The 17,637-nt window shown below is 39.5% G+C and overlaps 2 protein-coding genes across 3 annotated transcripts in view; one reads left to right on the top strand and one right to left on the bottom strand.

The window, feature by feature from the left end:
• Window positions 1-8,287: 8,287 nt before the first annotated feature.
• LOC124149588 (transmembrane protein 107-like) lies at window positions 8,288-16,036 on the bottom strand. Its single transcript, XM_046521272.2, has 4 exons — window positions 15,535-16,036; window positions 14,748-14,815; window positions 10,387-10,487; window positions 8,288-8,795 (listed from the first exon to the last, which is right to left on the bottom strand). The coding sequence occupies exons 1-4, from the start codon at window positions 15,616-15,618 to the stop codon at window positions 8,632-8,634; spliced, it is 417 nt and encodes a 138-aa protein (XP_046377228.1). The 5' UTR covers window positions 15,619-16,036; the 3' UTR covers window positions 8,288-8,631.
• Window positions 16,037-16,064: 28 nt separating this feature from the next.
• LOC124149587 (coatomer subunit beta'-like) overlaps window positions 16,065-17,637 on the top strand; it is a 40,099-nt gene continuing 38,526 nt past the window's right edge. For both annotated transcript variants that reach the window (XM_048385379.1, XM_048385380.1), the window contains exon 1: window positions 16,065-16,149. In XM_048385379.1, coding sequence (XP_048241336.1) covers window positions 16,147-16,149 — 3 coding nt within the window. In that variant the 5' untranslated portion in view covers window positions 16,065-16,146. The remainder of the gene's footprint in view (window positions 16,150-17,637) is intronic.

Here is a 17,637-nt window from a genome sequence, read left to right on the forward strand (position 1 = left end):
TTCGAATCCCGGTTCGCAAAGATTATGATTTTAGGTTTGTCAGCACCATACCCGTGCTCGTGGGTTTTACCAAAGTGGTAAACGTCTGAGACCTGCATCACTTCGGGCTTTCCTCCCACATTAAGCTGACATGCCGTGATATGACTAGTCTAATGTTTAAATCACTCACTCACTCACTCTCAATTATCCACTGTATTAAACTCCATTCTATTGTGAGAAATACCCAGAAACTATTCTCCACTTTTGTATTCAGTCTGGTTTGAATGACAACATGCTAAACAAAGACTTCTTTTATGATGGAAACGAGCAGCAATATCACCCATACTTCACTTGACATTGTTTGTTTTCTCAAATGCAAGCACTGACATTGGTGCCGAGTCATGTAAGGCGCCACAATTCACTGTGCGAAGTTGAGTCCTGTGGGTTCGAATCCCGGTTTGCCCAGATTTCAGGTCTGTCAGCACAATGCCCGTTTTCGTGCATTTCACCGAAGTGGTCAACGTCGTAGACCGTCATCACTATTGGCTCACTCACTCACTCACTCACTCACTCACTCACTCACTCACTCACTCACTCACTCACTCAAAACAGTTTGTGACGTAATGACTTCTGTCTTCTATTTTATGACTCAGGAAATCATATTTTCCAACTAAAACTTCATAACAATCATCTGATTCGAATCTCAGGCATCAAAGGGGCACTGGGACAGGACCACAGTTTTGAGTGGGGATCTAAGTTGAACTTGCGTTCAGAAGAGGAATTTTGATTGGTTGTTGATTTCACCTGAGTGAGTTAAAATTTAACGTTGCATCAGCATTATTTCAGCCATATAGCGACTCGAGATCACCTGAGATTCTGTGATAAGTTCATGATAAATAATAGAGTGGAGATACACTGGATAATTGAGGATGTCCTCTACCATCAGTGAATTGATATCTTGTGTTATTTTCCTCAAGCATCTGCATAGTGCCTCATTGTATATACCGTATTCGACGTAATACGTGCCCAGGGTGCTCTCAAAATTAGGAATAGGGGCTCTTATTAGAATATTATTTTGAGTTGGAAGATAAATATCGTAGTTTATGCTGACAGCCTGATATATTTATGAACGACAAATATATTTTTTCAGAATTTAATTGCCCATTGATTAAGGGTGCATATAAGTCACGAGTGTGTATTATACACGAAAAAATAAGTCTTGTGTCCGTTGATCAATCGGAAGGGGTGCCAATTGGGATTGTTCACTAGCCAATATACATGTATTATATGTATTAGCAAATATCGCTGTGGGCGCTTATGAAATCGGGGCGCTTATTACGTCCAATACGGTAAGTTTCGTAAGTCTGTTAAACTGTGGGAGCTACAACAATTTTTGCGCTACGGTCATTTTGTGAAACGGGGCCCTCGCCTTTCAGAGAGCAATTTTTACTAAAGAACTTCTGGTTGTGTCTTTTCTTATTTTCTCACCAACTTCTAGAATGTCAAGCAAACAATATTTTTCACTCTTAAAATACAAGTTCTCTGCTTTTACCATTGGTTTTGTGTAGCTGAGCCTTTTTAGCCATACAGCTTGACAATATAGGATGAAAAAATTATGCTTTTGCAGTGGTGAACTTTACATAAACTTGCTTAGATAATATATTTTTCAGTTGGATAAACTAGTTATGCTTGAGGCCCATCTTTATCTGTATAATTCAAGAAGTGAGGGAGAGTTTTAAATTTGAGATTTCAAGTGGGACAAGAAGTGTTATTATAATGCGTCCCTTGTCACAAACTGACTGAATGTGTATATCATACATTATTACGTAAAGATTCATCAACTGTTTTTACAGTTTGCATGAAATTCTTTGCCAGTCATTAATATGAACATTCCTTTTATGTTAAAACGTACATAAATTCTTGACTGGAGTGTTTGGTATTGGTATTCACAACAGAAATTTTCAGAATGTTGCCTCTTAGGATAGTTTGTATCTACCAGTATATAGTCCTACTGAATAGTTAGATAATTGAACGTACATGTTTTGATATATGTTTGTGTTCATCGTCAACACGTCACAGATCCTCCATCACCATGAATGAGTTTTCACAAAACTCGGGCTATTCGTGACTCAAGCATTGAAATGAAGCTGTGCAGGTCATTGAAGTCTAATGAGCCCTCTCTGCATGAATTTTGTGAAAAAAAACCTGGGGGTGTCTTATCGTGACGCGCAGAGTTACCTCCCTTGGGGATGCCAGAATCTGTTTTGGATTTCGAATCCTGGTTCGCCCCGATTATGTTTCTTGGTTTGTCAGCACCATACTCATGCTTGTGGGTTACACCAAAGTGGAAAACGTCTGAGATCTGCATCTCTTCGGACTTTCCTCCCACATTAATCTGACATGCTGGGATGTAACTGGAATACTGTTCAAAGTGGTAGTAAACCCAAATCAGTCTCTCATGTTGAAGCAATGTGTATATGGCAGCATTGTTGGAGCATATGTTGCGTGAAAAATAGCACTGTTTGTGCGATGTTATCCAATTGCTCATTTGTCAAAGAGCTCATCTCTTGCTGGATTCTTATTATTCTTTTTGCTTGTTGTTTAACACCGCACTCAGCAATATTCCAGCTATATGTTGGCGGTCTGTTAAATAATCGAGTCTGGACCAGGCAATTCAGTGATTGACATCATGACCATCTATCCATGCAATTGGGATGCGATGACATGCATCAACTAAGGCGGCGAGCCTGATCACCTGATCCCGTTAGTCTCCTCTTTCGACAAACAGTCGCTTTTTTACTACAAGCATGGGTTGCTGAACAAATATTCTACCCCGGGTCCCCCAAAGTCCGTGGTTTCATGTGGTGGTTGAATAAAGCTACTACACTGCACGTATCCATGGTGATGGAGGAATGTGGTGGATACAAACCCATGAAGTGTTGGCGTTGGATTGTGTTCAGCACAAATGTTTCTATGAACCCACATCAGGAATGACAATGCGTGGAACTCATGGCAACAACTCAAATTGCTTCCAACCATGCAGATATTCAACAGAAAATTGTCATCCCTTCAATCATGTATTCCTAGTCCCATGAAGACAGCTGTGGCATTATTTGTACAGTTATGAACTAGATATAATTATGATCACCTGTGGAAGAACCATGGACCCTTCTCCAGCCTGTTGTGTTTGACTGGTAGTTATTGTACTGTCCCATTTAATGACACTGACTCCTCAGCAGTCATGCGTCCATGATAAAAGCAATAGTTTTGTTGGTGTATACAAATTTTTTGTAACCTTAATTTTTCCATCATATGTCAGCCATTTTTTTTTCCAATTTGAAATGTTTGCGAAATGACATGCTTTGTATCAGCATGAAGACTTGCATTGGATGCTTGTGGTTAGTTTAACACAGATCCTATGTGATTACTTGCACAGGTGCTATGTGATAACTTCCACGGAACCTGTGTGATAACTTTCATAGAATCTGTGGGATTACTCGCACATACCCTGTGCCATGTTCCCGAGGCAAGAGCGTCCACTAGCCTTTTTATCAAAGTCTTGTTCCACTATGCCACATCAAGCCCACTCTCCTGTGCCTAATATGATTGGACTATAGAACATATGGATAGTCCAATCAGAGAACGTCTCTCAAAATCTACATCCATGACTGGTACACCTTCGTCTGAATGGTACACCTTCGTCTGAATGTGATTTTATCGCTGCGCCGCACACCCACACGCACACACACACCCACACACACACACACACACACATTGATACAGGCTAGTGGACACGTTTGCCTTGGGAAGATGACCCTGTGCAATTGCTTCACCACAAGACCAGTCTCATTAAAATCAGATCTTAGTTCTCACTACCGCTAAACAAAGATCTGAGGACATCCCATTACGGGTCACGTCAGAACGACCTTTCGCGAATTTTGACCGACCAATGAAATGACTGACAAGAAATCGACATTAGCCAATCAGAAGGCAGCTTTCTCGAGCTTTACGACACTAGTTTCAAACTGGTGACTACGCTTCGAAACATATTTTGACATTATTTCTCGATTAAAAAAGTTAAAACTGACCAGAAGAACATTCTGGAATGGTTTATAGATGGCCTAGATTGTATGGATATAATCATAAAACTGTCGTTCGGAATACCCCGTGTTAAATATTTTGTGGTTGCATGATTAGAAAACACATTCCGACTGTCACTTTCATAATCTGGTAAACGACGCTCTGATTGGTTGGATGAAAGGTCGTTCTGACGTGACCTGTAATGGGATGTCCTCAGATCTTTGTTTAGCGATAGTGAGAACTAAGATCTGATTTTAATGAGATTGCCACAAGACCTGCATGATTGGCTGAAAGACTCATGTCCGTAGTCATGTTAAAAGTGTTTTAGAAACTTACTGTATTTGAGAGCCTGAAAATAACAATCAAATTTCCTAAAGTGAATGCTAAGCATGTAGTCGGACACTTTAATCATGTAACTGTTTTGGTAAAATGAAATATTGGGATATTTAAGGGGCTGTGATCCTTTATATCTTTGTAGGCATTTTGATCTTCGGAGCTCCTAATCTTGGGGGCACAGGTGGCCCAGTGGTCTAAGGCACCGCAATCCGCTGTGCAGAGTTGCGTCCCTTGAACATGCCAGGAACCTTTTATCGTGGGTTTGAATCCTGGTTCACCTCGATTCTTTTTCACCAGCACCATACTCGTGCTTGTGGGTTTCACCACAGTGGTAAACGCCTAAGACCTGCCTCACTTTGGCCTTTCCTCCTACATGAAGCTGACACGCCGTGATAAAGCTGTAATACTGTTCAAAGTGGCATTAAACCCAACTCACTCACTGTTGAATTGAGGCTAATTTTCTAGAACTACCTCTTGAAGTAGAAGGTATTAGAAAAATAGAAACAAATCTTTGTGTGAAACACACTCCCTCTCAAAAACGGTATCTTAATTGTTTGTTTTACTTCAAAAAAAAATGCTAGAGCATAAAACAAGAAAGTACCTAAATGTGTCTTCAGATAAATCTGAACTGTTGACACAAAATATTGAGATGATGATAATATTATTAATGAATGTCCATTCATGTGGCGCCAACTCCACATCGATTATATGCTCATGGTGCATGATGGTAACAAAATTAATCAAGCCAAATAAAGAATTGAAGCATTTTCAATACCAGAGCAGTTTCAGCACCAAATGAATGTGAAAATGTTTTGTATACTGACTTAAGTGGTGACCGTATCACTCCATGTTCATCAACTTTATTTCATACAGAAAACAATGAGTATATATTTTTACATCTTTTGTTTCTGTAGAGGATTCTGTTGAATAAAATGATGAATTTCATGTCAACTTTGTTTTGTTGTGCACCCCAGACCGGAGGTGTTTGCACTTGGTCCGATTAACTTGGGAGTCAGCTGTCATTTGAAACGTCTATATGCTGTGATATTGTAACAAGAGTTGTGAGACCTTATTTGATTATTATATTTATCTTCCAAAACTGGTTCCCAAAGGAGATATCGCTTTTATAAATCACTGATTTTCTTTTCTCACATATTTCGATTTAAGAATGATATTGGATGATAAATAAAATCTCACCCTCGTGTCATTTGATATCAGGGGAGATTCTCTATATATGCAGGGTTTTTCTGCATGCAAATATTAAAAAAAATAAAAAATATAACATCCACTACAAGTCCCATTGGATGCAAGAGAGTATGGATTTTGGCTTATATTTCTGTTGTGATAAGAATCCTTGTTCGGACAGTCAATGTAAGATTTTGATCACCTGGTCACAAAGCTCCAATCAAATAAGGACACCCATCTATCATGAGCATAATGTATCAGACATACCATATTCACCATGTTTAAGCGCCCTGCTCTGGCGCACCCTGACCAACCTGTAAGCCATTTTTAAAAACACCCTCTACTATTGTCTTTTAAAACTGAAAATTTACAATAGTCCATATTTTCTTGTGTGTGTTTGATTATTTTTAAGGGCAAATATAGTTGCCAAATAACTTTTAGGCTTTGAATTCTATTTCTTGTTCCTACAGTGGTCACAACTGGCAAAGCCTTAAATCACTTTTATCTCACATCGAGCTTATGTCCTAAAATCTGCCCGTCTGAAAACACACCTAAATAATTTTCAAATTTTATTTAAAAAATAAATAAATCCAGAACTGTTATCAGAGAATGCCCTAAATCAGAACTGAGAATGCCCTAAATCAGAACTGAGAATGCCCTAAAATAATACCAGAAAATGAATCAAAATTCATAAAAAAAAGTTTATTTTGCTTCTAGAGCATACATATTTGCGTACAAGTTTCTGTCGCGACACCAAGACACATGTCATCAAAATATCATAGCAAAATGAATAATGATCAACATTATAAGGACGGGCATGTAAGTACACTTGTAATAAGTACACAAGGCAGGTTAATAAATAACTTACAAACTCTGCAATATTAGCATCATAGACACACAAAAAAGCCTAAATTATTGAAAGGCACAAAATAGTCCAGTATCACAACTTGCTTCAAACCTCTTGCTTCATATCTCAATCAAACATAAGATTATGCAGAGGTACAAGAGAAATTATGCAGTCAAACCTGATGTGGCACTAAACTCCCATACAACATGTTTGTTTGGGAAAAATATAAAAAATCCTGTTAATACAGAATTTTCTTCCTCATTATACAACATGTTCATGTATGTGAATATCAAAATGTTCAATAAGAAACATTTAAAGCCAGACATTCCTTAACAAATATACCATACAGTTGAAGCGTTAATGAACTCTAGGCCTCACAGGGCTAATATACAAGAAAATTCTAAACCTTACCTAAAACACAAAGTATATGTAGCCTAGCATGTGATATGAGCCTATAGCCTATATGTAATACATACACATCGTCGTCAATACTTCACAGGCTCGTATACACTACGTTCCTACATCACTTGCAGTGTAATCGCTAATAACCAATAACTCAAGCCATGTTAATCTGACTGGTTAAAACAAGAGGGAAACCAAGTACTCAGGCCTATGTGCTTTCAGGTCCCACAAACCAGGGTTCGAAATTAAGGGACGCTAAGACGCAAAATGCGTCTTAATTTATGATTTTGCGTCTATAAATCAAAATAAAGACGACATTTTTTGCGTCTTGCTTTTTTTCGTTTCAAAATCGGTTGAGATATACCTAAATTCACTGTGATAACTTTTTGATTTCACGAAGATTTTCCTTGATTTGTTTACCTCTAGTTTAGAGTTACCTCCCCATTCCCTAATATTTCTCGTGCAACATGTGCCATAGACTGGTTCCGGATCTTCTGGTCTGTGCTGCTTCTCTCCCCTCCAATGGAGCCAGTTAGTATATGCCATATATTTTTTGTGTAATGTGCCACAGTCATCTACTGCTTCAATATCAGGAAACGGGGAGGTTTGCACAGAGTTCCTGCACGGGGTAGGGATCATTTGAACTCCATGAGCTATACACAGTCTCTTCCATCTTCCCGAGGCAAGGATGTTAACTGACCACAAAAGTCCAGTTTCCACCCTTGCCGAACTAGGCTGGAATTCCGGGGTTACGTTTTGGCTGGATTAACGAGTCTATGCAAAGTCAAATCAAATTCCTGTAACGAACTAGACGGTTTATAAACAACATGGATTTCAACCTGCAGATTTCAGCTGACTGCAGGATTTGCAAAGCATGTGTACTGTCAACAGATATTTTGGAAATCTTTTCATTAGATTATTTACAGGCCGCTGTCATATAGCTGAAATATTGCTGAGTGTGGCATTAAACAACATACAAACATCATATTTTTAATCAAGGGGCTCAAGTGATATGACGCACTTTGCAAGGTAAGACCGATTTTATTACATTATAGATCTTGTTTATCAATCAGATAGTCTTGACTGGATGCTGCCATTTTGTTTGAAGAAAATGCAACTGATGTAGGTTGAATCTGATTGGTCAATAGGAGGGACATAGAAGGGACATAACTCCAGTGGAAATTCCAGCCTAGTTTTTTAAGGGTGGAAACTGGTCTATTATAATCAGTTAACGCCCTTGCCTCGGGAAGATGGGTCTCATTTCATTAGCGACAAAGCACAGATCCGTGACAGCTACACCACATATCAGTGAGTGAGTGAGTTTGGTTTAACGCCGCTTTTAACAGTATTACAGTTATATCGCGGCGTGTCAGCTTAATGTGGGAGGAAAGCCCGAAGTGATGCAGGTCTCAGACGTTTACCACTTCGGTGAAACCCACGGGTATGGTGCTGACAAACCTAGAAACATAATCGTGGAGAACCAGGATTCAAACCCACAATCGTAGGTTTCTGGCATGCCCAAGGGACGCAACTCTGCAAAGCGAATCGCGGCGTCTTAGACGACTGGGCCACCCGTGCCCCCACACCACACATCAGCTGTCCATAGTCACAAGTAGGAACGAAGTGTGTGCAACCCATGAAGTATTGATAATGGTCCCACATGCTGTTGAAAAGATGATCCAAAACAAAGCAGTTAGAGACGATGCCTTATCACAGACAAACATTAAACTGCCCTGTCAATATATAATCCTCATGATCTGACAGCACTCGTGGACTTCCCGTGATGGTGTTTGTGCTAGTGCTCAGTATCCTTTTTTAAACGCTAACACACCGATGATGGTTATGATTTCTGTCAATCCCGGGAATGCGCTGCAGAATCCAAAGATGTACCAGTACCAGTCGCAAGGCCAGGCGTCAAACAGGAAGTAGGACAATGCCACAGCAGCTCCGCAGTGAGCACACGTTGCTGAGACTCCGTCAAGGAATCATAAAACGCCAATGGTACTTTCCAAAAACAGACACAAACAATAACATCAGCATCATAGACAACAAGCGTATAGTCAACGAAGTCATCTATATCCCCCGCCATTTTAACACGTTATGGTCCCAAACCAGGTAACTGACCCAACATTACTCTTAGGCCATGTCAAAATAGCTGCAATGGAAATTCTAAAATAATTTTTTTTTTAGTTATGCTCCGGAAATAAACACCACCCTTATAGAACCTAAGTCTTACTTGTTGCCATGGAAACGTAAAAAATAAAAATTTATAAAACTTCTTAATAGCAAAAGGCACCAGTTCAGTATGTGTCTGGAAAACATGCAAAGTTTTGTAAGAAATTATTTAACAGTTTTTGAGTTACGCTCCGGAAATGAACAGCACCCTTATAGAACCTAAGTCCAACTTGTTGCCATGGAAACGTAAAAAATTTTTTTTATAAAATTCCTTAATAGCAAAAGGCACCAGTTCAGCATGAGTCTGATAGACATGTAAAGTTTCGTAGAGAAATATTTAACGGTTTCTGAGTTATGCTCCGGAAACAATTTCGGAACGATTTTGTGGCGCACGCACACACGGACGGAACCCATTTCTATATCCCCCGCCAACTTCGTGGGTGCGGGGGATAAAAAAAAGCCTAAATTATTGAAAGGTACAAAAATGACCAGTATCACAATCGCTTCAAACGTTTTGCTTCAAACATCAATCAAATATAAGATTATGCAGAGGTACAAGAAAAATTATGCAAGCAAACCTAATGTGGCACTAAACGTCTATATTGTGACGTGTTTGTTGGGGAAAAATAAAAAATCCTGTTTATTTAGAATTTTCTTCCTCATTTAACATGTTCATGTATGTGAATATCAAAATGTTCAATAAGACACATTTAAAGCCAGACATTCTTTAAGATATACATCATACAAATGAAGTCTAGTATCTAGTCTTACACTGTATAAGATTATTCTTTTTACTTACTTTCCTAAGCCCAGCTAGATAGAACATTAAAAGAATTTTTTTACTGATGAAAAATTGCCAATGTAAGTGTTGATGTAAAGGTGAAAATGTTGGTCCATTACCTGAGGTGAGGTGAGGTGAGGTGAGGTGAGGTGAGGTGAGGTGAGGTGAGGTGAGGTGAAATTGGGTTTAACGTCGCGTCCAAGATTATTGCACTTATATAGCGACGTGCATGCATGTGTGTGTGGCTGTCTGTGTCTGTGTGTGTGTGGCTGCTTGTACTAGTCCGGACTGATGCCGATTTATAGTGCTAGCCCACTGAGATACCATGCCGCAGTTTAACATGAATACCCCACTCAGACACAGTATACTGACTCCGAGCTGACCAGTCCTTGTTTGAGCCCCTTAATGCCGAGCGCCAGACAGGGTAACAACAAGTACCATCTTTTAACGTCTTTTGGTATGACGCGTCCGGGGATCGAACCCCGGACCTACCGCTCTCCGGGCGGACGCTCTTCCACTAGACCACGGAGGCGGTCTCCATTACCTGAAGTTACACAGCTAGCAAGGTATGTGACAACAACTACACCGACACAAAGGATACACAGTAAACTCTGGAACGGCATGAACATCGTGACCCCTCCAATAAAACCAACCAGCTCCACGAAAAACAACCCGAGAGTGACGGACAAGCCAATGATCAACCTGTCAAACACAACAGTAAACATGAACAAGAACATATAAAAAACAACAATGTATCAACATGATCAATACTGTGCAAACAGGGCTCGATTTGGCTATAAAAAACATGCACCAGTGCAGCCTATTATAGAAAAGTGCAACATAATATTTAAATCTAAAATTCAAATTATGTCTGACTAAACCTTACTTTCGAAGCAATGAGTGAGTGAGTGAGTGAGTATGGTTTTACGCCGCTTTTAGCAATATTCCAGCAATATCACGGCGGGGGACACCAGAAATGGGCTTCACACATTGTACCCATGTCGGGAATCGAACCCGGGTTTTCGGCGTGACGAGCGAACGCTTAACCACCAGGCTACCCGACCGCCCTTCGAAGCAATGATCTTTGAACACACTAACTACCTCTGAGTTTTATGAACTGTAGTGTTGCTTCGTAATAATGACGAACAGACTTGGGATGGTCCAGATCATGTTTAATGTACGGTATTAAACATGTATGGTCAATCGCCATATTACATTCCCAAGATGCATAGCGCTAGGGAGCGGTTATTGACATCCGTTCTAGGGAGCATACATTATTATGGAATCAACGGAGGCAGATAAATGAATACTACATGTACCATACAACATCACTAATCTTACATCTTATGTGTAATTTGTCATGCTTCCTTGGGCTTGACATCATCAAACTGTGGGTACTTCAAGATTATGTACCCGTCCCTATTATGTTTTACAGCAATCTGTCATTAATGTAAGTAATTTCATGACAAAGTTATCGGAGAACTGACATTTTATTTAATATGACAAGTTTATGCATCTATGTTTCAGGTCTGATAAATATATGGAACCAGGATGCAACCTGATTTAGTCTGGTGCAACCTGGTTTTGTCTGGTGCAACTTGGTTTCATGTCAACATGCACCTGGTGCAAGTAAAGTCAAGTTCCTCAGAGCTACAGATAAGCTGCGTATTTGCGTAAAATACTCCCAAAACATATTCAAAACCCAATTACTTTCAATCATCTTGCGTACAGAAAAGCATGCATTAAATGAAAAACTCCAATGGATAAAAACAGCACGCGTAAATACCCAAAGAAGCTTTTGTATCATGCGTACAACGGAGCTAATTTCCGAAACACAATTATAAGCTGATTTACTTTCTGAGTCAAGCCTATATATTTAGAACAGTTAAATACATCTAAAGCATAAAATGTTCACTAATTTTGAGAAAAACCCAATAGAGTGATGAATGGATGAGTGAAATAATATTGGTAACCCAATGAAAAATGTTATAACCCAATTAAAATAGAAACCCCAGAGTAAAAACTCAATTGCTCCAAAAGTTATCTGGAACTCTGGTTCCTTAAATCAAGACCTGAAACATAATGCATAAATTTACATGAAAATTTGAAATTTATTAACAAATATCATTCTGTAAATTCATGTTAATACTCTCCATAGCATACGATAACATTCTGCACACACCTGAGTCTTTGAAAATTCAGAATTAGAAATTTATGCAAGTTCCTCCGTCACAGCTCCAGACTGTGTTTGACCACAAGAGCTACAGATAAGCTGCTTATTTGCGGAATATACCCCCCAAAAATATTCAAAACCCAATTACTTTCAATTAACTTGCATACAGAAATGCATGCATTAATTGAAAAACTCAAATGTATAAAAACAGCTCGCGTAAATACCCAAAGAAGCTTTTTCAGCATTTGTACAAAGGAGCTAATTTCCGAAACACAATGACGAGTTAATTTACTTTCCGAGTCCAGCCTATATATTCAGAACAGTTATATACATCTAAAACATTATTTCATTTTTTTAAAATCTTAAAACATATATAAAATATTGGCTACCCAATGAGAAATGTAATAACCCAATTAAAATAGATTGAGTGAGTGAGTGAGGTTTTACGCCGCCTTTAGCAATATTCCAGCAATATCACGGCGGGGGACACCAGAAATGGGCTTCACACATTGTACCCATGTCGGGAATCGAACCTGGGTCTTCGGCGTGACGAGCGAACACATTAACCACTGGGCTACCCGACCGCCCCCAATTAAAATAGAAACCTTAGAGTAAAAACTCAACTGCTCAAAAAGTTATCTGGAGCTCTGTGACTGTTATGTTTACAAACAAGTGATGACTGTCATGATGCCAAATACTCTTCCCCCAGCTAAATTATTTTCTTTGTTTGTCAGTTTGACTTACTGTTTTATTTTAAGTATAATGTATTTTGTATGATAAGAGTGTAAGAGGGAAGTCGGGTGCTTCTCTGTTAGTTTGCAATCTTGAACCAATCTGAGTAAACAAACGAAAATTCATCTTGGAAATAGTACATCAGACGTAAATCTTTTCAAAAATATGGCATGCCCAACATACGCAATGATAAACAAAGGTATAAATATCACAACTATTGGGGTCAGTGGGGAAATGTCAAGATTCGCTGACTTGGTTGATGCATGTCATCGTATCCCAATTGAGCCTCCGTGGTCTAGTGGTAGAGTGTCCGCCCAGAGAGCAGAAGGTCTGGGGTTCAATCCCCAGCAGTGTCATACCAAAAAACATTAAAAGATGGTACTTCTTGTTACCCTGCCTGGGCTTCGATATTAAGGGGCTAAAACAAGGACTGGGCAGCTCAGAAGGGTATTCATGTTAAACTGGCATGGCATCTTAGTGTGTTAGCACTATAAAATCGTCATTACTCCAGACTAGTACGAACAGCCACACACGCATGCCTGCATTTTGCTATATAAGTGCAATAATCCTGAACGCTATGTTAAACCCCATTTCACCTCACCCAATTGGGTACATCTATTCTCATGTCAATCACTGGATAATCTGGTCCAGACACGACTATTTACAGACCGCCACATAGCTGGAATATTGCTGAGTGTGGTGTTAACACAACAAGGTGAGGTGGTGAGGTGAAATTGGGTTAAACGTTGCGTCCAAGATTATTGCACTTATATAGCGACGTGCATGCACGTGTGTGTGTGTGTGTGTGGCTGCTTGTACTGGTCAGGACTGATGCCGATTTATAGTGCTAGCCCACTGAGATACCATGCCGCAGTTTAACATGAATACCCCACTGAGACACAGTAAACTGACTCCGAGCCGATCAGTCCTTGTTTTAGCCCCTTAATGCCGAGCGCCAGACAGGGTAACAACAAGTACCATCTTTTAACATGTTTAACGTCTTTGGTATGAGGCGGCCGGGGATCGAACCCCGGACCTTCCGCTCTCCGGGCAGACGCTCTACCACTAGACCACGGAGGCGGTCTTTAACACAACAAAAATACAATTCATTTCAATGTAATTTTTGTTCAATAAGCTTATCCATAAAACTCATAGAGTAAGCAAACAAAACCTTCAATCTCATTAAAATCAGATCTTAGTTCTCGCTATTGCTAAACAAAGATTTGAGGACATCCCATTGCGGGCCATGTCAGAACGACCTTCATCTGACCAATCAGAGCATCCGTTATCAGATCGTGAAAGTGACAGTTGGAATGTCATTTTTGATCTTGCAACCTCAGAAGAAAACACACACAGGGTATTCCAAACGACAGTTATGGGCTTTATGTCTGTATTTATACAATCTAGACCATCTGTTAGCCATTCCAGAATGTTCTTTTGTTCAGTTTTTGATTTATTAATCGAGCATATGTCAAAATATGTTTCAAAGCGTAGTCGCCAGTTTGAAACTCGTGCCGTAAAGCTCGATTTAGCCTGCTGATTGGCTATAGTAGACTTCTTGTCAGTCATTCCATTGCTCGGTCAAAGTTCGCAAAAGGTCTGTCTGACGTGAGTGAGTGAGTTGGGTTTAACGCCGCTTTTAACATTATTCCAGTTATATCACGGCATGTCAGCTTAATGTCGGAGGAAAGCCTGAAGTGATGCAGGTCTCAGACGTTTACCACTTCGGTGAAACCCACGAGCACGGGTATGGTGCTGACAAACCTAGAAACATAATCGGGGCGAACCGGGATTCGAACCCACAATCATAGGTTTCTGGCATGTCCAAGGGACGCAACTCTGCACAATGAAGTGCGGCGCCTTAGACGACTGGGTCACCCGTGCCCCCGAGTCTGACGTGACCCGTTATGGGATGTTCTCAGATCTTTGTTTAGTGGTAGCAAGAACTAAGATCTGATTAAATTGAGATTGACAAAACCTTGGGAGGATCAGTTGGGTACACGAACTTATAAAACAACTGTGAGCAGTTACTGAGGCAGTATACATGGTATACTCACTGTGTGTCTTTGAGATCATATTGTGCTTGTGTGTAGGATTCAGGTAGACACATTTTGATATTTTCATCCTGTATAAAACATTCATGAAAACAATAGATCAAACATGCTCAAAAATGATCATATGGTACTTGGTAGTTAAAATGTTAATCCAAATATTCTGTCCCATGTAAAACTGTCTGCATTAACAGAATTTCTGGACTATCTCACTGAGACATTGTTCACATTAGCATGATTTGAGTAAAATGCTTGCCAGTTCATAAGCATAACTCATAATAAGTTGCCTTGGCATGAGATCACATGCTTTGTTGAGTTTATGCTGAATAACATGTTATTTTGCAATTCTTGTCAAAGATCTTGCATTAAACTGTTTAACTGTATCATACTTGGCAACACTGGAGTTAATGGGTGCATCCATAAAGCACTATGCTTCACTGTTCTTGCTGCCACTGCCCAGCCCTACCCTTGACACTTCACTAATGCACCCTTTGTGACCATTAGCATGGTTAGCACGATACCGCCACTAAAATTCTGAATGACGACAGAATATTCCGGCAGGAGTAAGTACATACTTCACATGAAGGAAGTGTTGATAGGCCGAATGGGTGCACTCTGAAGTTGGCAACTTTGCTGTTTTTCATTGTTGTTATAACGCAACAAATCTTTGTCAGTGCTGTTCAAAAATGGTGCCCTCGACGATAGGTCAAAGAACCGTTAGATTGGGACTAATTTACAAGATTACACATAACTAATTAAAATCAGAAAAAGTGCAGCAATCCATCATACTTACTCTGGACCAAAATATGACAATGACAATGATCAGATGAGCAACAAGCGTTAGGAAACGTGCAGGAACCAGACCAGACACCCTCATGATGATGGAGATTGTAGTAGGAGTTCAAAGCATACAGTTTTATCTGTTCAGCATGAATAAAACAGTAGGTCGGACACAAGCAGGAATGCTGATGAAATATCAAGGGTTCATCTGTAACAAATTGCTGAGTAGATATCCAACAGTCTTAGTTCGGCATCAAAGTGAAATCTTCCCTGATATCATCCAACTGAAAGCTTCCCTGGCAACACGTTCAATATTGGTCCGAAATGCCAACACCAACTTCTATATAAACGTTTCTTTGAAATAAATCATATATATCTGTACAAAAAAACGTAAAAATGTACAAGTGTTGATCAGATTTCGCATTCAGCCATCAGCATTTTGAAGTGTACAAACAAGTAAAGGTGTCTGAGCATGCACGCAAAAATTGGCGGCCATTACTGTTGTCTTCTCGTTTAACGAGAGTCTACGAGAAGCACTTGCATTTCCGTTTGCTCATGCGCAGATCTACAGCCACGTATTCTGATCCAACTCTGCAAGTTACAAGTAGATTATTTTGACAGAAGCATGGTAAGATAAGATTATACAGTTGTATAAAAGTCTAGTTGACTGATTGATTATTATTTTTACTAACTGAAGTAACGCGATGGTAAGTATTGTTGATGACTGTCTACTAAAACAGCTGTTAATGAAGCGCCGGTAGTTTGTGTACAGTTGAGGAAATAACAGTAACGTGGTAATTTAGCCTAGCTGTAAGGCATTAAGATGTGTCATAGAGATCGTGTACATCAACAATATGCACAAAATAGTTCATTTGATTTTGTCCCACATGATTTTCATTCCAGGGTACAAGGTGAATAGGGTAAAATATAGCATTCATCATACATTTACCTGGTAAACACATGGTAAATGATTCATGTATGGTGGAACTTGATCGTTTGTGTACATTCTAATACTCCCTACCAAACTTGAAAGGTGACATAGTTATCCCAAACTGTGTGACACACTATCGTAATACATCACGATAATGTTATGATTCTATGTGTTATATGCATGTATCATATGTGTGTTGTAGTGACAAATCCCAACCCGTCATGCCCATTGCTCTCATCACATCTGTCAATCCACATGATGAGATAAATTTCAGTTCAATAATGAGCTATGAAAAGTTACGGCGTGCAATATTGTATCTCAAGTTCCTGTAAATAAATACACTATGTACATATTAAGAGCCCAATCTTGAAATAGAAGATGCAAGGTTAGATGTGGAGCACATTGTGGAATTTCGCAGCAGGATTGTGAGGCTTGTTGGTTATTAATATTATGCACAGTAAATTAGGAACAATGTAGTTAGAAATTCAGTCAGTGACAAGTACTTACATTAGTCTGGCCACAGCTCTCATCATGCTCGTAGCAGAGTAGTTAATTTTGTCAAAGTGCCCTTTCTACATGTTCTACCAGAAGCATAGCTATCAGTATCAGCTGTAACTGACAAGGATGGTGCCACAGCCTTTCAGTTGCCAGAATATTCACTAGTGGCTTCAAATGGAAAATTTGCTCTGATCAATAGCATGAATAGTAAAGGCCCTAAAGAAATTTATACCACCAAGTTACTAACCCTTATTTTATTTATTGCATTTGAAATCTGAGGCTGCTTAGTTAAGTTTGCACATGTTGCAGGTATGTGTCCGTCTTCCTGCGGCAATGATATGATGTTGGATATTTAACGAGCGCTTCTGGGGGTGCTATTTTGCACTTCCTTAGGCAAGGGAGTTAGCTGATAATTTAAAGTCCAGTTTCCCCCTTTGCTGAACTAGGTTGGAATTTCCAGATTCGATCATAGCATCACCAGTGACTATCCCTTCCAATGGGTCCTATGTCCCTCCTATTTACAAGTCAGAAACAAGATGGCGACTCCCAATCAAGTCTATCTTATCAATAATCAAGATCTATGTTGTAATAAAACAGGTCTTACCCCACAAAGTGCATCAGAGAGTTAGTTAACGCCCTTGTCTTCGGAAGATGGTATGTGTCGCAATGAACACCATTTTGTGCTTC

Source organism: Haliotis rufescens, unplaced genomic scaffold, assembly GCF_023055435.1.
Source record: "Haliotis rufescens isolate VD_foot unplaced genomic scaffold, xgHalRufe1.0.p SCAF_58, whole genome shotgun sequence".
NCBI lineage: Eukaryota > Metazoa > Mollusca > Gastropoda > Lepetellida > Haliotidae > Haliotis > Haliotis rufescens.